This window comes from Phyllobates terribilis, unplaced genomic scaffold, assembly GCF_046119375.1.
Source record: "Phyllobates terribilis strain yellow unplaced genomic scaffold, ASM4611937v1 Scaffold_3__8_contigs__length_932513732, whole genome shotgun sequence".
NCBI classification, from domain to species: Eukaryota; Metazoa; Chordata; class Amphibia; order Anura; family Dendrobatidae; genus Phyllobates; species Phyllobates terribilis.
This window is the reverse complement of record NW_027362763.1, coordinates 564404273-564424739: the sequence shown is the minus strand read 5'-3', so window position 1 is coordinate 564424739 and position 20467 is coordinate 564404273. Positions and strand designations below refer to the sequence as shown.

Here is a 20467-nt window from a genome sequence, read left to right as displayed (position 1 = left end):
GACTCTAGTTATATGATAAGTCATCAAAATGAGATTGGTGGAGCTCTGACACCCAGTACCCCCAGTAATCTGATCGGGCAGTGATCAAATATAAGCTATGTGTAGGGTAGAACACAGCAGCCCCGTACGTGGCATTGAGGCCACTGCAGAGTACTGCTGCTCATCTCACATTCACTTGAGTTATGAATGGGGCTTACACCTGGTCATTGTAAGAACACATTTCGGTATGGTGTGGGTGTCAGATGCCAGACTCCCACAGATCTTATATTGATCATCAATCCTATGAAAAGCCCATTAGTTATTTAGACAACCCCTTTAAGGACCTATAAAGTGATATAAAGGAATAGCTAATAATAAAACAATGGTTAAACAAGATCGACTCATTGATTGCTCAAAAAATGTGAAGTATATCAACAATTACCCGACCAGTCCAAACAATATTCATAAGATACCTGATTTCAAAAGAAAATTTTGCAGTCAAGATTTATTGTAAGTCAGCTAGATCATCGAAATAAATGTATTTGAGTGATTTGCAAGTCAGATCTACATCTCAGCCAGAAAAGCTTTAAGTATGGCACTCAATTTACAGTAAAAGCAGTGATTTACAGTAACAGCAAAAGTTTCTAAAGTCTTATTCACATGGTGCATTTTTTCTTGCTTGAATTTTTTTTACATAATATTTAAGAAATATTTATGAGCAACTGTACATAGCAGACAGCAAACATGACACATACATCATACTTAATAATAAGTGAGAAAAGACAAAATCTCCCTTAGACTGAGAGGTTTGAGCTAAAGAGGACCTGTCAGGTCAATAGTGGCCACTTTCTGCTTTTAATTTATTCCCACTGATTAATTAGTTTTCGTGTCTTTTTTACATCTGGCATACGGTTCTAGAGATATTGTTTTTTTTTTATTAAGTGCTAATTTTCACCAAGGGGGCAGTGCACAGGATTGTCTGTGTGCATGTCTTTAGGCTGCTCTGCATTATTATCCTGTGACCCAAACACTCTTATAAAGACCATAAAAATTAGCACTAAATAGAAAGACCTATATGTCTGAAACCATATGGCAGTGGAATTTTCAGTGGAGAAGCAATAATAAAATAAGAGTAAAAACTTTAAGACTTGTCTAATTTTTTTCTTTGGCCTTTTTGACCTATCATGTGTTTTTAATGTCAGTTCTTTCAGCAGTTTACTGTAGTTTTTCCTTAATAAGATCGAAATGGGCTAACAGCCAAAAATGCAAAAAAATAATGCACCAAAGCATGGCAAAAACTCTGATGTGGTTTTCTGGCTATTATCTGCGTTTTTCATGCAGAGAGAAAAAAACACTTCAAAAAACTACATTTGAACATACTCATTGACAGCAATTCTACAGGGTGCTTCACTGGCTACTTTACCCAGAAAAACTCCGGTAACTTCTAAATAAGACGGTCTACTGTACTGAAATTTGGACTGTACATACTTATATTCATGAGAAGTGAGAGTGCAATGAACCTCAGTGACTGCGACAAGAAACTTCCTCTTGCCGAGTGGTCTCGCTGACTTGTCGCCCCACCGGTTGTCTCCACCAGGACATAGACTTTCTGCTCGGCTTTCTGCATGTCAGTAGTTTATGGTGGTGCTTGCATTTCACTTCTGCTGAATTCCTACTTCATTTGCCCACAATGTACAGACACAGTGTGGAGGAGCGTGTTTTTATTGTCAAAACATATTGGAAAATGGAGTCCTTAAAGAAGTGCCAAAGTGAGTTTCTGAAGAATTTGGAGGTCGAAATCCGCCTTTCACATCGTGTATCCTGTCATTGGTGAATAAGATGGAACGTACAGAAACATTACTGGATAGGCATGGAGGACATCCGAAAATGTCTGAGGAAACAATTCAAGATGTGAAGCAGAGACTTCTGGCATCTCCATGTAAATCGTTGTACAGGCTTTCCCAGGAGACAGGCCTGTTGTATTCCACATGTCAACGAGCGGCCAATAAAGGTCGTGTTCACCAGTACAAAGTCACTGTCATTCAGGAATTGAAAGCGCCCGATCAAGAGAAAATAATACAAGATTGCCAGTTTTTTTCTTTGGGGACATTTGAAGGGTCGGGGGTACAGTAACAAGTCATGAACATTACAGGCATCCAAGAGAACATACAGTGAGAAATTCAGGCTATGACTCCAGACCTCCTGTGGAATACATTTCACAATATGGAATGGCGCTTGCAGGCGTGCTTGAATGCAAACGATGGATATTTTCAACACCTGCTTTAAAACATCAGTTTTTCATGAACCAAGGTATGTACAGTCCACATTTCAGTTCGATAGATCGTCTCTTTTAGAACTTACAGCAATTTTTCCGGGTAAATTTGCGAGTGAATCGCCCTGTAGATCAGTTTTTACAATGGATACTGATAAATGTTGATAAAACCCATTGACTAAAAATGAATTCTGTCAACAAAAATAGCACAAAAGAATGTAAAACTTGTCTTCAAAAATACCTGAAACCTTGACGGACTTGCAGTACTGCCAATGTTTTATATTTTAAGCTATAGTGAAGCTTTTCAAAGCAGTAAAATACAGCAGACTTAACATTTGCAGTAGCATCTTTCTTGGAAACCTGTTACAATACAGACACAGCTGTCTCATCCTCTCTTTTCATATGAGTACTTAGTAGGAAGATAACCAAGGCAAGCATTCCTTCTAAACCAACAATCAGAGAATTACTCATGTCTCAGAAAGAGACGACAGATGTGGACTGTACGTATTTGCGGGCAATGTCCATTTCCATAGAATATTGTAGTAATATAAACTGTTTTATAAAGAACAGCAGCTTAGATGCAGCGCCAATGAATGTTGCATTATGTTAGGAATGTTACTTTAAGTTATACAAAGTCATGAATTAATTAGAAGTAATGCTGTATAATTAAATCACTAACTACACAATGAAAAATATTATGCTCATTCATTTCTATCTGTGTGCCCCTCATCTCTGTGAATGTATTTTTGTGTTCTCAGCACACAATGAAGCTTTTCTCATCATGAATAGATTTATCAGCTGCCGGCATGCGATCAGAATCCTTCTTTATATAGATTACCTTTAATATCAGATTTTCTGATGCAATTAATTGTGAAATGATGATAACCTGGGAGTTCTTTTCATTGATACATTTATCACAAGCAGATGCTTTAAAGAGTACCTAAAGTATGTCTGGGACCCTCACTAGTGCCAGGTGGCTAAAAGAGAATTCATCTGGCAGTCAATGGACTCGTGATTCATTTTGGTTTTTAGTTACAATTTGATAGAAATGTTTAAAGACAACATTTTTCTTATGAAAATTCAGGGCAAGGCAGCAAATTTGGCAGTAACTGTATCATGCCAAATCCTAACACTGATTCACTTGCCAATTTTTGGGGTTGTCATATAGATTTCTTAATCTATCACAAGTAACCCATTACAACCAGATATCATGTGAAGAAAAGTGTACTGCAACACTTAGCTTAACATGTTCAGTGACTTCTTACTAAAGGGGACCTGGCACATCCCTAAATGCTACTAACCTGCAGATAAGTGCATTAATCTGCAGGCTAAGAGCGTTCCATTATCTTACTGAAAGTGGCTACTGGGAGAAAACGAACTTCATTTCTCCCAGTAACCGCCAGCTTTCAGTCATAGAGGAGTGCCCGGGAGCAGCTTCCGCTACCGCTCACAGCATTGAAAACAGCCGCTGCAAGCACGCCCTCGTACTTTCTTTGATGCGCTGCATAGTGAGATGTCGATCAAAGTGCTGGGGTGTGCTTCCAGCCTGTGTACTGAGCAGTGACTTTACCTCTATGACTGAAAGTTGTGGGGTTTTGAAGGAATAAAGTTAATTTCCTCTTTCAGTGCAGCTGTGGAACGCTATAGACCTACAGATTAAACCTATATCTGCAATCTAATACCTTTTATGGACATACGTTCGCTTTGAAGTAGTAAATAAATAATAATAATTTTTGTTTTCTAAGTGTCTTAAAAACATATTGATCGCCTTCTCTGGTTTTCAGAACCGCTCTAGTCCTCCTCTGGACTATGTGACTGCTCTTCAGCTTTTCCAACTCCCTAATGGTGTTTTGTGTGGAGCAGAATCTGTTTTCCTAGAGAAAGTCTATGAGACTTGCTAAGGAATTCCATAGAATTACATTGAGAAGTTTACTTCCGATCCACGCATAAACCCCTAACTGAACTGGCATGTCTGATTTGAGGTCCCTTGGTAAAGAAGAAGCGATGGAAACTGGGAAAGATGGTGATTGTTAATTATTTTAATACACTTACACCACATTACATAAATATTTAGAGAAGACCAGGGAAAAAATGCCGGTAGAGCTTCTTTAAGTGTCCAGTTATAGTTTTTTGTATCATGATACTTTTCTGTGACATGGTATAACTTAATGTGTTATGTTATGTTTTCAGAGAGGAAGAGTACTGGAACTCAGGTGCCACCTATTGGAAGAAGCAATTCTAAAAGTCAATATCGACCCTTAAACGGGTCTTGCCACATGACTTATGATAAGAAGCCAAACCTGAAACTCCATTTTCAAACAAGTGTTTCAGAGTGTTTGCCCCTCATCAGTTCAAAGCAGGAGAACTGTTTGATGAGAAGCTTCTCACCCTGCCAGGTCAGTTGACCAGTCTTGAACTGACGCCGAAACACATATCTTCAAATTAAGCTTTTGGTTTGGCTTTTTATCCTAAGTAATGTGGCTAGGCTCTTTAAGGGGTCAATAATAACTTAGGAATGCTACTTCCAATAGGTAAATAAACACAGTAGGGAAACAAAACACACCAGACAATAAGGTGATGCCTTTATAAAAGGATATATTAAATTCAGGTAATCTGCTCACCTACCTGAGCAAGTTGTGTAGGCACAACTCCTGTGAAAGCTCTATGATGGCTGTTGCTGACCCGTGGCTGAGAATGAACTCTACCAGGATGCTTGAAAGAAAAGACAATTCACGGCTTTGGACTGCACTAACCAAAATGTAGATCCTTGATCCAATAATATAAAAGAGAGGTTTTTATTCCATAAAGTGTTTCCACGCCAGACTGGCGTCTTTCTCAAATCTAAAAACCAACAGGTTCAGTTGTTTTCTTCACTTGAGAAAGATGCCAGTTCAGCCTACAAACGTGTTGTGGAATAATAACTGCTTCTTTATATTATTAGATCAAGGATCTTCATTTCAACACAGCCCAAAATCCATAAATTGTCTTTTCTTTCATACTTCCAATAGGTGGCACAGAAGGCCCAGTTCTCTTTCTCCCTATAGAGTCTATTTCCATATTTAAATTTCTAAGGGAGCATTGCATGGCCTTTAAGTCTCCTTGGAGACACCGACTTGGAGACCAGACAAACTTTACCTCTTGGACTTTGTTACGTTAAGAAACTCATCTTTACTGGTAGCCACATGCCGAATAACTTCTCTTCCTGCTTTTTTCAATAGATCATTGGAACAGTGAGAGAAGCAGGAAGAGAAGCTGATCAGGACATTGACCGCAACTACAAATCACATATGAGCATTGACATGGCGACCGCTCACACCGGCAGGAGGAGCAAAATCTTAACAGTGTACACAGAATTCAGGATGATACACTCACTGTAGAAGTTGCTTCATTGCCTGAGAAAACCCCTTTAATTATTTTACATTTTCAAGATTCCGGCTTGTAGTCATTAAATGCTACCATCCAAATTCACCTTTTAATTACTTCTTAAAGAGAACCTATCACCAGTATGTGACTATCTATTTTATTTAAGAAAAGAATAGGCAGCCGCCGATAGGTAACTGTTGTTTTAAAGTACAAACATCACACATTGATCCAGAACAGCGAGGTCTCGATATAACCTGCGGTAATCTCACAGTGTGACTGTAAATGCAGCCATGGAAGGTTGAGGGAAGCCGCACAGCAGGCTGCGTTCCACAACTTGCTAGTTTGCATTCGACTTTTGGTAAAAAACATGGGTCTTTTATAGGCAGTTTAGAGAAAGATTTCTATCTTTTTTAAATTGGAAATATTTAGAAAAGTGCTGAGTATTATTTTCTGAAATAAAATAGGTAGCCATATACTGGAGATACAGTAGGTACTTTTTAAATATGAAGAACTTCTTCCAGAAATAGAGGAAATGTCCATTGTCATTCACTCCTTCACATAAGTACCGTATATTCCGGCGTATAAGACGACCTGGTGTATAAGACGACCCCCCTACTTTCCTGTTAAAATATAGAGGTTAGGATATATTCACCGTATAAGACTACCCCTTTTCCAACGCATACCAAACACTGGTAAAAATTAAAAAAAAACAGATTTGAATTTAACATGGTCCTTTTTTAATTTAAATTCTTATGACATGCAGGTATATAGCAGGAAAACTGTCACTCATAAACATATTAAAATAGGGGGGACCCCACGTCATTTTTTGGGGGGGTCCCCCATTCTAATAGCTAGTAAAGGCTAGGTATTCAGCTGGGGACTGATATTAGTAGCCTGGGAAGCTCCGTGGGTATTACCCCCTTCCCAGACTTCAAACATCTGCCCCAGCCGTCTGCTTAACCTCCGCTAGAGACTATAATGATGGTGGATCCCACGCCAATTTTCTTTTTAAAAAATCCTTTATTTTAACACTAAATGACAATTGAGGGGTTAATAAAGATGCAGTCCCTAAATTATTATTAATTTTGTAATTAATTTTTCCCAAAAATGTTGACGTGGGCTTCGCCATATTTTTGTGTCCAGCCAGGTACAGCAGGCAGGAACGGGCTGCCCCCAACCACCAGCTGCCTATTTGTACCTGGCCGGACACAACAATATAGGGAAGCCCTTTTTTTTTTAATTATTTCATGAAATAATTAAAAAAAAAAGACGTGGGGCTTCGCCCTATTTTTGTGTCCAGCCAGGTACAACTAGGCAGCTGGGGGCTGGAATCTGCAGCGCAGGGAGACCCAAGCTTTCTGGGCCCCCCCCCGCTGCAAATTGCAGTCCGCAGCCACCCCGGAAAATGGCGCGTTCATAGAAGCGCCATCTTCTGGCGCTGTACCCAACTCATCCAGGGCCCTGGTGCGGTGGCTCACTGGGTAATAAAGGGGTTAGGGCCAGCTTGGCATTATCAGCTGGCCCTAAGCCCGAAATTCATGGGGTCACGCCAATATTAGACATGACCACCATGAATTTCTAGTAAAGTAATTAAAAAAAACACAACACCCAGAATAAAGTCCTTTAATTGAAATAAACACACAATTCTTTATTGTTCTAAATTAAACCATACTTACCATCACGCCCATTCCAGCTGAAGCCAACGATCTCCTGCAATAAAAGTAAAATAATAAAGCAACCTCATCCTTACCTTTCCATGGTTCCCAGGACCGGTCCAGCTCTGCTACATTCACATGACAGGCTGGACCGCAGCAGAACGCTGCCGTTCAGCTTGCCATGCGGCAGACACTGAGAAGCGCAGGCATGCTTGTGCTCCTCAGTGTCTGACTGTGACGGCATCCAGATGAGCCGAGATCATGTCCAATGAACTCGGCTCACCTCATGCACGTCACTGACAGCGTGGTAAAATTCTCCTGCTCCCCGCATGCGCAGTAGAAGTTTCCCACGCTGTCAGTGACGGACGTCCAGGAGGTGAGCTGAGTTCATTGTCGGCTCATCTGGATGCCGTCACAGCCAGACACTGCAGAGCGCAAGCATGCCTGCTCTTCTCAGTGTCTGCGGGATGACAGGCTGGATGGCAGCGTTCTGCTGCGGTCCAGCCTGTCATCTCGATGTAGCAGAGCTGGACCGGTCCTGGGAGCCATGGAAAGGTAAGGATGAGGTTGGTTTATTATTTTTCTTTTATTGCAGGAGATCGTTGGCTTCAGCTGGAATGGGCGTGATGGTAAGTATGGTTTAATTTAGAACAATAAAGAATTGTGTCTTTATTTCAATTAAAGGACTTTATTCTGGGTGTTTGTGTTTTTTTTAACTTTGACTATGGGGTTAGTAATGGGGGTGTCTTATAGACGCCTCTCCATTACTAACCAGGGCTTGATGTCAGCTGGCATTATAAGCTGACATCAACCCCAACCCTATTACCCCCTGCCACCGCACCAGGGCAGCGTGGAAGAGCGAGGCTAAGTGCCAGAATTGGCGCATCCTATGGATGCGCCATTTCTGGGGCGGCTGACGGCTGGTGTTTCTAGCCTGGGAGGGGGCCAATATTCATGGCTCCCTTCCTGGGCTATTAATATCAGCCCCCAGCTGTCTGCCTAGCCTTTGCTAGCTATTAAATTAGGGGGGACCCCACGTCATTTTTTTGGGGGGTCCCCCATTTTAATAGCTAGTAAAGGCTATGTATTCAGCTAGGGGCTGATATTAGTAGCCTGGGAAGCTCCGTGGGTATTACCCCCTTCCCAGGCTTCAAACATCTGCCCCAGCCGTCTGCTTAACCTCCGCTAGAGACTAAAATTAAGGGGAACCCCACGCCAATTTTTTTAATAATAAATCCTTTATTTTAATACTAAATGACAAGTACAGTAACCAACACTATCACTGTACTTCATATATATGTGACTGACATGTTTCTATCTATCTAATCTATGTGTGAAGCTCTATTCTGTCTGTTATAAATTGTCGGGTACCGATGCTGAATTGCCGGCCGGCTTTTTTAAAGAGACGGTGCATGAAAACACTATTATTTGTTTTAATAAATCCTTTACACTAAATGACAAGTACAGTAAGCAATACTGTCACTGTACTTCATATATATGTGACTGACATGTTTCTATCTATCTAATCTATGTGTGATTCTCTATTCTTTCTATTCTAAATTGTCGGGTGCCGGCTTATGCCGCTGCTGAATTGCCGGCTTTTCATATATTGTCACAGAAGCGATGCGAAATTCCCAGCTCCGGACACAGCGCAGCGCTTCTGTGACAAGTGAAAGCTGTCGGCACAGAAGCCCTGCGCTGTGTCCGGAGCTGGGAATACGCAGCGATGTGTCCGTTTCAGCACAGAAGCGCTGACTGTCTGGACCTACCGCCGCCGTATTTTAACTCCCTCCACCTTATATTAACTCCGACATGGCAGGGATACGGCCACGGCAGCTTATTAACACCCCCAGAGTATCCCCGCATGTCAATTTCTGAAAGTTTAAAAGCATTACCGGCGTATAAGACGACCCCAGACTAGACAGAAGATTTTTCAGTCTTCAAAAGTCGTCTTATACGCCGGAATATACGGTACATACCGTATATACAGAATAGACAGCTTTTCTGCATTCTGGTCCACATTGTGATCCATACTGTACTTACTACATACAAATGAAATGCATTTAATATACTGTGGATCTTCAGAACTATAACGATGAGATGTCAGAATATGGTCCTCTGCAATAACATTTAGTATAGCTTTACTATTTCTCGCTCACTAACAGCTTTCTTTCAATTTCCAAAGGGAAATTGTGATGATTTTAAGTCAGGGTTAAAGGTCACTTGTTGGTACAGAGCCCTTAACCCTTACTCATGTGGGTCAGTTATAAAAACACTGATTATGCTTTTTACGCTTTCACTTTTTTCCCTTTTTTATTACAACAAAGCAATGTATTTCAGGCCCCTGAGGCACCGTAGGGAATTAAGCTGGACTCCGCTGGGAATTGTAAAAAGGCCTTTATTAGTCAAAGCCTTGAATGTACTAAAAGATGGATTGCGGTCCTGATGTTATAAAACGCTGCCTTGTGTGACTGTTATTTGTTCCCACAGTTTGTGCTGACACCTCACTAGCCCCCAAGAAGGCAGGCTATTCTTCCTTCACATTGGCTCTGTTATTAGTGTATTCAATAAAAAAAAAGTATAAAGAAATCACAGTCACTTATTTCGGACATTGTGACAACAGGAAGTCAACCTGTTAAGGAACAGATAAAGCTTGTCTTGTCTGCTTCCTAATGACTGAATTCTGCAAAGTTAACAATTCTTCTTAGAAACATTTGCAATGCGTTGATATAATAGCATTTCCAAGTTAGAATCCCTTTAAAAGTCCTCTGACTATAACTTCTGCATAGTGTACATGATTATTTCGATTCTAAAACTTAGAAGAGAGGACCTAAAGACTTAATAATGATGATAATCAAGATTATCCAATTTATTTATCATGTACAGTTCACTTTATGTGAGTAAGTATGGTTTTAACCCCTTCGCAACCCTGGGATTTTCCGTTTTTGCATTTTCGTTTTTTGCTCCCCTTGTTCCCAGAGCCATAGCGTTTTTATTTTTTGGTCAATATGGCCGTGTGAGGGCTTATGTTTTGCGGGACAAGTTGTACTTTTGAACGACATTACTGGTTTTACCATATAGTGTACGGGAAAACAGGAAAAAAATTCCAAGTGCGGTGAAATTGCAAAAAAAGTGCAATACTACAGATGCTTTTTTAAAAATGTTTTTACCACGTTCACTGAATGCTAAAAGTGACCTGCCATTATTATTCTCCAGGTCATTACAAGTTTGTAGACACCAAACATGTATAGGTTCTTTTTTATTTAAGTGGTGAAAAAAAATTCCAAAGTTTGCTAAAAAAAAAAAAAAAATTACGCAATTTTCCAAGACCCGTAGCGCCTCCATTTTTCGGGATCTGGGGCCGGGTGAGGGCTTAATTTTTGCGTGCCGAGCTGAAGTTTTTATTGATACCATTTTGGGGTAGCTCCGATGTTTTGATCGCCCATTATTTCATTTTATTGCAATGTTGCGGCGACCAAAAAACGTAATTCTGGCGATTAGAATTTTTTTATCGCTACGCCGTTTACCGATTGGATTAATTCTTTTCTTATATTGATAGATTGGGCGATTCTGAACGCGGCGATAGCAAATATGTGTATGTGGGTTTTTTTTTTATTATTTTATTTTGAATGGGGCGAAAGGGGGGTGATTTAAACTTTTAGATTTTTTTTAATTTTTTAATATTTTTAAAAACATTTTTTTTCACTTTTTGCTGGCTTATATAGTCTCCATAGGAGACAATTGTCTGATCGCCTCTGCTACATAGAGGTGATGAGCAGATCACCTCTATGTAGCAGAAATGGTCCTGTGCTATGAGCATCGACCACTAGGTGGCGCTCATAGCGACCAGCTCATGACAACCACAGGCGTCTGCTGCAGACCCAGAGTTTCATACCCATGCATCGGTGACCCGCGATCACGTGACGGGTTCACCGATGGGCGGGGTAAGTGACGCGCTTCCAGCGTGGCGATGTTAAATGCCGCTGTCAGAGATTAACAGCGGCATTTAACATGTTAACAGCAGCGGATGGATCGCAATTCCACCCGCGGCTGTTGCGGGCACATGTCAGCTGTAACAATCAGCTGACATGTGCCCGGTTCAGTGTGGGCTCATCGCCGGAGCCCGCGCTGAACATGGGGTGACCGCCTGGTGCGTACTAATACGCCACAGGCTGTAAAGGGGTTAAAGGGAATCCGTCACCAGATTTTTGCAATTAAATCTAAGAGCAGCATAATGTTGACACAGAAACCCTGATTCCATTGACGTATCACTTACTTGGCTGCATAGTGTAGTTTTAATAAAATCACGATTTTATCAGCAGAAGATTATCATTATAGCACCTGCTGCCAGGTAGTCTAGAGAATTCATGAGCGCTGTATAACCTCACCCGCACCACTGATTGGCAGCTTTCTTTGTACACTGTACATGGGCAAAAGCTTCCAATCAGTGGTGTGGGCAGAGTTATACAGAGCTCAACATTCAGAGAACTGGTAGATCTGCTGCAGATAAAACTGTGATTTTAACAAAATGACAGCATACAGCTAAGTAAGTAATACATTGTTGGAGTCAGGGTCTCTGTTTCTAACTTATGCCCCTCTCAGAAGGGGTAGCAAAAACCTGCTGACAGGTTTGTTTCCAAGATGCCATATACACTGATGAGCAAAAGGGTAACAATGTTTTGAACATTTGACTTTCAGGCTCCATATCTCACCATCCACTACTGTTTTGAACGTGAGACTAACATCATTTTATAGGCAATCATCTTGGCTATCTCATACATAAACTTGACTTGCAACTATTTAGCATATGATTAGTTATGCAGATTCTTGTCTTGTCACTGCATTGTTACTGTTTTGCTTCTAAAAATCTAAATTTTTTTTTTTATTATTCTGTTAGTATTTTGTAAATCCACCTTTGGCTTTCAACACTGCCCGAATCCTTCTGGGCATGCTCTTGATCAGACTCAAGCTTGTCTCAACCGAAATCTGATGCCAGGTCTCTTCTACACGTTCCCAAAGTTGGGGCATACTGGTCGACTCACTTGGGTATGTATACAGTTTTTTCTTCAACTCTACTCACAAGTGTTCGATTGGGTTGAGGTTTGGGGTCTGTGGGGACCAATCCAGCACCTCTACTTCAATGTCATTGACCCATTTTTTTGCCAATCTCAGCGTATTCTTTGGGTCATTATTTTGCTGGAACACTATGTAATCATTTGCATACCCATAGTACTCGAGTGTACAAAGTAACTCGTCTTGTAGGATGCTCACATATAGCTCAGTATTGAAACCACCATCGATCCTGTTCAAGTGTCCATGCCTTTTGCTATGAAACAACCCCATTTAATCAGGGTTACTCCACCGAACTTGACAGTTCCTTCAATTTCTCGACCCGTTAGCCCCTCTTTCCCTTGCGTCTTCCAGACCTATCTGCACCCATCAGAGCCTAGTCTATTGACTTTCATCTCATCGATCCAAATCACCCGTTTCCAATCTTCTACTGTCCACTTTTCGTACTTTTTTGCAAACTTGAGCTGACGTGTCTTATGATGATATTGAAGTCAAGGCTTCTTCGCCTTTTTTTGGGCCACCATTTCAGAGATGTGTAAAGTGTTTTTTGCATAGACGTCTGTGATCTCATTATTATGAAGCATACGAGCCACCTCCACTGCCGTGTTTCTCACGCCAGAACTGATAGACCTTGTGATGAGCTGACTTGTTGACTCTGATATTTTGCCTGGACGTCCACCTCTTGGCTTTTGAATTAATGGACGGACCTTCCTTCTTATTTTTCCAACTGTCATGGCACTCACATAATGCAGTTTGACAATTTTCTTGGCCGAGAGACCGCTATCGATGAGCTGGATGATGCTGTTTCTCTTTTCTTGGGAGATCTTCTTCTTGGCTGCTCTGCAATTCTAACCAATGACATTTTGCTTGGCAATCAACCTCTCACATTCAAAGCAGTAGTGGATGGTGAGATATGGAGCCGGGCAGTCAAAAGTTCAAAACATTGTTTGCTTTTGCTGGTCAGTTGATTTAACCTAACACTCTATAGGCTTGCTCAAGGTATGCTATGATTAGACTAACCCAAAATCCATTCTTCCATCTAAGATCAATCGAATTTAACACAATTTAATGCTCCAAAGGCGTGATGCATCTTCTGACCATTACTTACACAAGCCTAATGAGTGTCACTGTTGCAAATGATGCTACATGCTGCATCTGCTATATTGAATGCCGAGTGTATATATTGTATAAGTCATATAAGAGCAGGTGCTTTAATACCAGGTGCATTTTGTGTAAGATCAGCACCTTTTTATAGAACCTAATTTTGTTTTCCTGTTTTAAATTGAAGTTTTATGTTTTTTAATAAATCCTTTAGTAAGAAGTGCTTGACTCCATTTCTGATCATTTAGAAACCCTCATAATGCTCCCAGTTTTATGACTTAATGGAGACCTGGGGAAATACATTACATTACCAATTGCAATAAAATGAGAAGTTGTTAATAATTGCATTTAAAAACATTAGATGTAACATAGGATCATTTCATAGTCAAGGACTTTATAAAAGATGGTTCTATGGAGGCTATGTTCAAAACTGAAGGTCTGAAGAAATATCCACAACATATATTGCCAACAATGGCGTCACACTAAGGGCTTCAAAATAAGGTGCTGGCCAAAAGAAATGTAATATTTCATAAAAAAATAAATAAATGGATTCGGCTATTCAGCAAAAATGGTACAGCCTTTTGCCAGTAAAGCAGAAAAGGGATTTTATCGTAAGATTCTGTAACTCTCCAGTGTCTGTTAAAGTTTGTGACTTGGTCATAGCAGAATACTATATTTCAAATACACAATAAAATAAGAAAATGACATAAACTTTCATTTTGCCTGACTTACTTTTTATGGGTATAATGAGCTGCGGAATGACAGGAAGAATCTTTGGTCCTCCATGCTCTAGCATGTCATGGACTCCTTGACGTGCAAAAAACTCATAGGGATGTGCCATTTCACAAAGACCATCAAAGAATAGAGGCAAGTAGTGGTGATAATCCAATTTCTCTATCTCCACCTAAAACAAGTAAAGAAAAATAGAAGGTATAATTAACATTTAATGGAGCTAATGGAGAAAACAAGGGATTACTGAAAGAGGTGCTTCGTCTGAAATCACACATACACCAGTGTAATATTAAAGGCACTTGGAGGAGACAGATATTGAAAATGAAGGTAATTGACTGGCTACAAGTTGTAGATGGCCTAGGGGCTTTCACAACACGAGGATGTGATTGCTACTACTATGGCAGTCAATTTAAGATTTCCTGTAGATTTCTACTGAAATAAACATATAAATGTATACATGTTTAATTTGCATTTTATTTATTCATTTCACTATTACTACAGTATATTTGAATATTCCCTATTAGTTTTTGTATGGTTTTATTATCTTATTTTTTCTTAAAGTGAAGTTTTTCTTTATTACACACTTGTAATATGAATGTACAAACAAATATTTGTTCCTTATTAATTTGTTTCTTGATTTTGTTAGTTTCTATAGTGCCATTAATTTCCACAATGATTAACAGCGCCAGGGTTCTAGGTTCAATTCCCACTGTGTTTGCGTGGGTTTCCTCCGGGTACTCCGGTTTTACTTCTCCTTGTGTTTGCGTGGGTTTCCCCCGTACTCCAGTTTTCCTTCTCCTTGTGTTTGTGTGGGTTTCCTCCAGGTACTCCGGTTTTCCTTGTCTTTGCGTGGGTTTCCTCCGGGTACTCCGGTTTTCCTTCTCCTTGTATTTGCGTGGGTTTCCCCCGTACTCTGGTTTTCCTTCTCCTTGTGTTTGCGTGGGTTTCCTCCGGGTACTCCGGTTTTCCTTGTGTTTGCGTGGGTTTCCTCCGGGTACTCCGGTTTTCCTTCTCCTTGTGTTTGCGTGGGTTTCCCCCGTACTCTGGTTTTCCTTCTCCTTGTGTTTGCGTGGGTTTCCTCCGGGTACTCCGGTTTTCCTTGTGTTTGCGAGGGTTTCCTCCGGGTACTCCGGTTTTTCTTCTCCTTGTGTTTGCGTGGGTTTCCCCCGTACTCCGGTTTTCCTTCTCCTTGTGTTTGCGTGGGTTTCCTCCGGGTACTCCGGTTTTCATTGTGTTTGCGAGGGTTTCCTCCGGGTACTCCGGTTTTCCTTCTCCTTGTGTTTGCGTGGGTTTCCTCCGGGTACTCCATTTTTCTTCTCCTTGTGTTTGCGAGGGCTTCCTCCTGGTACTCCGGTTTTCCTTCTCCTTGTGTTTGCGTGGGTTTCCTCCGGGTACTCTGGTTTTCCTTGTGTTTGCGAGGGTTTCCTCCTGGTACTCCGGTTTTCCTTCTCCTTGTGTTTGCGTGGGTTTCCTCCGGGTACTCCATTTTCCTTCTCCTTGTGTTTGCGTGTGTTTCCTCCGGGTACTCCGGTTTTCCTTCTCCTTGTGTTTGCGAGGGTTTCCTCCTGGTACTCCGGTTTTCCTTCTCCTTGTGTTTGCGTGGGTTTCCTCCGGGTACTCCATTTTCCTTCTCCTTGTGTTTGCGTGTGTTTCCTCCGGGTACTCCAGTTTTCCTTCTCCTTGTGTTTGCGTGGGTTTCCTACGGGTACTCCGGATTTCTCCCACACTGCAAAGATAACTGATAGGGAATGTAGATTGTGAGCCCCAATGGGGACAATGATGATGATGATGTAAAGCGCTGTGGAATATATCTGCGCTATATAAAAAAGCATTGATTGAAAGCTCTTGTGAACAGGGTCTTTACTGTTCTTGTCTGAATCACATAGTTTATAACTATGACATTTCTGATTCTGTCTGTACATGTTTGTACATGTACCATCTGAATAGTAAATTGATGCAGAATTGGTTTGTGCTATATTAACCCCTTAAGGATCGAGCCACTTTGTAGGTTAATGACCGAGCCTCATTTTTTAAATCTGACCAGTGTCACTTTATGAGGTAAAACTCTGGAACGCTTCAACGGATCGAAAAGCTGATTCTGACATTGTTTTTTCATGACATAATGTTTTTGGTAAAATTTATTTGATATAACTTGCGTTTATATGTGAAAAAAATGCAATTTTAGCAAAAATGTTAAAAATTTCAATTTTATTTTTTATACCCTTAAATCAGAGAGATAGGTCACACAAAATAGTTAATAAATAACATTTCTCACATGTCTACTTTACATCAGCACAATTTCGGTGCTCAAATCCACATTCAAGAAATTTATTAACCCTTCAGGTGCTTCACAGGAATTGAAGCAACGTGGAAGGAAAAAATTAACATAACTTTTTTTCACAAAAATTTTACTTAAGACCCAATTTTTTTTTATTTTCACAAGGGTAACAGGAGAAAATGGACCCCAATATTTGTTCTGCAATTTCTTCTGAGTACGCTGATACTCCATGTGTGGAGGAAAACCACTGTTTGGGTGCACGTCAGGGCTTGGAAGGGAAGGAGCATCATTTGGCTCTTTGAATGCAAAATTGTCTTGAATTGAGAGCGGACACAATACCGTGTTTGGAGAGCCCCTGATGTGCCTAAACAGTGAAAAAAAAACACAAGTGACTCCATTTTGGAAACTAGACACCTCAAGGAACTTATCTAGATGTGTGGTGGGCACCTTGAACCCTGAGGCGCTCCCGTCCCTCTGCCTGCCTTCTGAATGTTGCGATCGCGCTTGATCTCAGCATCTAGGGGGTTAACAGCCCCGGGGTGAGGCTGGGCTCTTGGTTGCTAGTGCAACTGATTGGGCAGAAGGTGCTGATATTTCATGCTGTGATCAGTCAGTCAGATTGACTGACCGATCACAGCGTTCTGGGTACCGGGACCAACGGCATGGGTCCCCGCACCTCTGCCCCTGCGACCGGGGGCCACGACCAATCAGCGATTTTGGCGCCAAATGTAAACATCGCTCTGCTGATTGCGCCTGGTCGGCCGCATACATGTTCTAGAATACCCGTTATTAGCGTTAGAATCGGGCCACCATCTAGTTATTATTATAACTAAGGCCTTGATTGGTGCAATAAATCTGCATGATATTTAGATAGGGATCACTTAACCAAAGATCTCCTGATGAATATATAGTGCAGGAGACAATCCAACAACTGATATATGAATATAATTAAATACATAGATCCGATGAATTGTTAGTGATATGGTAAGCACATATATAATAATAAGCGACATGTGCCATGATACTTATCGATCCACATGCCGGTCTTCAGTATATGTAGACATGCTTTCCCACCAGATATATGAGATGAAGGTGAAAGATTGTTATTTGGATTGATAATTGGCTCAGTGTTTAGCACTGCAGCTGGGTCCTGGGTTCAAATCCCACCAAGAACAACATCTGCGAGCAGTCTGTATATTCTCCACGAATTCATAATGAGTCTACGTATTGATATCTATTATTTTGATGCACTTACTTCACTATTATTTTTTGTGCGATTTTTTTGTGTGGATCATTTTAATATCATTATTAAAGGTTATATTTTAGGGGTCAATTATGTTAAACAGTTGTGTCCATAGGCTTTACTACTACATACTTTGTTAGCTGAACTAAGGCCCTGATTCATCAAAGTGTTCACTCCACAAAAATGGGTTAAAACACTTGAAAAGTCATAGAATGTTTGTAAAATTAGCAGTTGCTCAGATAAGTTGCAACTTTTGGCATTTTTACACCAGTTTCAATCAGCACTACCAAATTTGTGGAGTTGGGGAGGAGCTTGTGCAAGACATGACTATGCCCGACCGTCTAATTCATCAATAGTGCCAATGTTTCTTATGCCAGAAATGTTATGCCAGTCCCTGCCTGGAGGAACATTTCTGGGGAAGCGCACAGATAAGATGTGCCAAACTCATTAAGTGAGGTGCACGTCTCAATGAATTTGGTGCACACCCCTCATTAAGACTGGTATTAATTAACGCAGCCTCCATGCATAAAGTGTAAGTGAATGGTAAAATCAGCTATATACATGGGGTCTAAATAGTACAACTATATTTTGCACAGGACACACATTACTAAAAATTGTGCCATCAAGCTGCCCAATGTGTTCTTACCAACAGATTTCCAAAGTGGGACAACAGTTGGTGACATCCATTGCTGAGGTCATGTAACACAGTTGATTTGCGTATTTTTGGTTGACGCATTTCAATTATTATTATAGAAAAAACTCTAAGTGTAGCTTTTAACCAAGTCTGATTTTGCTGAATATTCTCAGTAAAGCGATTAGATAAAATCGTAAAATGTTATTTAAACTGATTAGTTGTTGCTGTAAAATGTAGCTCTAGTTAGTTCCCGCATTGCACACTTTGCCACTAGCAGATAATTTGTAGGGCACCACAAACTGGAATAATGAATAATGTTTGTTTTAATTAGCCATATGTTAATAGTTTACTGTACAGGCTGCAGAACCTGTTTTACGATCCGAAAAAAAATGTTCATTTCTGCAGTCTTCTGCCAAAGAAATCTCTAAAATGTACTTCTGGTAAATTGCTGCATTCAGACGATTGGTTAGTTAAATTCATTTCTCAGCAGAGAATAAATTCACACTCAGGCCCACACGTCATATATGAAATCATAGCTCTGCTTTAAATGCCTTTTCCTTATTTACATTGAAATGTGATAAATGGAATTAGAGCCATTCATACGTGTGCTAGTGAGGTATCGTTACTGGTTTACTCACGCTGTCATCTGTATTGCTTCAACATATCATTGTCCTTTGCGTGATAGTAAGGTAAGAGACATAAAGGTTTCCTTCATGTAAGTCATGGTATTTTGGGTAATAATGCATCATGAGATCAGTCAAATAATGGTTGCGCAATTCTAAAATCAGATTGCCAGACTTACGCTACAAATACACTGAGAGATGATCGTGAAGGAGTGTTCTCAATGAAGCTCGTTTCATGATTATCTTTCCCTGTAAACAGGCCGCCAAGCACCAGATGAACAGGTAAAATTGGGTGAAATGACTCTTTGCGCAAAAATAGATCATCGTTTTTGGCGGTGAATTGACCTGTGTAAACATAGAAACCTATGAGGATGGAGTAATCTATTGTAAATTGCTCAGTGCCATCATTTTCTTCAGGCCAGCCCAACCCTAAAAGTTCTCCACAGTTATAAAGTTTGCAATGTACAAAGTCATTTCTTTGAGAAAGAGCGTTCTTTATATGAGACAAATGTCACTTTTATTTTTTCATTTATTTGGTTGTCCCCTAAGTGGATAAGACTCATTGGCAAGATTGGGTGGGAACAACATATACAAACGAGCTCTCTTCAGAAGACAGAAAAATTTAACAAGTGCCACCTATTGGAAGTAGCTACCTTACAGATCTATAACAGGTAGATGGTGTCTGGCTTGGCTAATATCCCTTGTTATTTTACAAAGCTCATTAGAAGGTTGGACTTTGATTGATTGGTATCTACACCCAATAGTTGGTTCTTGAAAGCTAGTTTCTTCCCCACACTGCTAATGTCCATACTCCTTACCCAAGGTAGGAAATGCATCTGGTCTATGCAGCTAAAGTAGTGCCACAAGCATGACTTCAACTGCTGCTCCATGCTTCATAAAATACTCAGCTCCTTGCCGGCTCACAGAAAAGCCATTATATTATTGATGAGTCCACAGGGATAGAAAAGTCTTATTCTTAACTCACAAAAGCGACAAGAGCAAGTTGATGTTCCCAATTGTAGAGATACATTTACCATGATCATCAGTGATTACAGTGCAGAAGACCTGAACTGATGACTAAGATGAACTGAAGACTAAGAGGACATGGTGACCGTCTAAAAAAAAAAGAACTGCCAGCTAGATGGGCAATGGACACAAGATTATGTCATATGGAGATCTTCAAAATGACTGCTACCTATGTCTGCCCACAGCCAGCTGTGCATGTATGGTACAGTAACCTATTTCATATATTTATATGCAGCTGCCACAGAGAAAGTGAGAAATATTCTCCTACAGAACATAAGGAAAACGCTCACAATTTATTTATTAAAAGGACTGTCACAGGGCGACTCATTTACTGCAAATTCAATATAAGATGCTAAGTGTGGCTTCACCCTCTAAACTCCTATTCATTTTAGCCCGTATTACTCACTTTATATAGGACTTTTTCAATTAAGAAATTGATCATTTGGCACTGTTTCAAGGCCATTCTTCTAAGCTATTTCAATTTCTGTAAT

General features: G+C 40.4%; 1 protein-coding gene across 1 annotated transcript in view; it reads right to left on the bottom strand.

Annotated features, from left to right (window-relative positions):
• PACRG (parkin coregulated) overlaps positions 1-20467 on the bottom strand; it is an 856879-nt gene that overhangs the window by 371011 nt on the left and 465401 nt on the right. The window contains exon 3 of the mRNA XM_073673251.1: positions 14173-14344. Within this exon, the coding sequence (XP_073529352.1) occupies positions 14173-14344 (172 nt within the window). The remainder of the gene's footprint in view (positions 1-14172; positions 14345-20467) is intronic.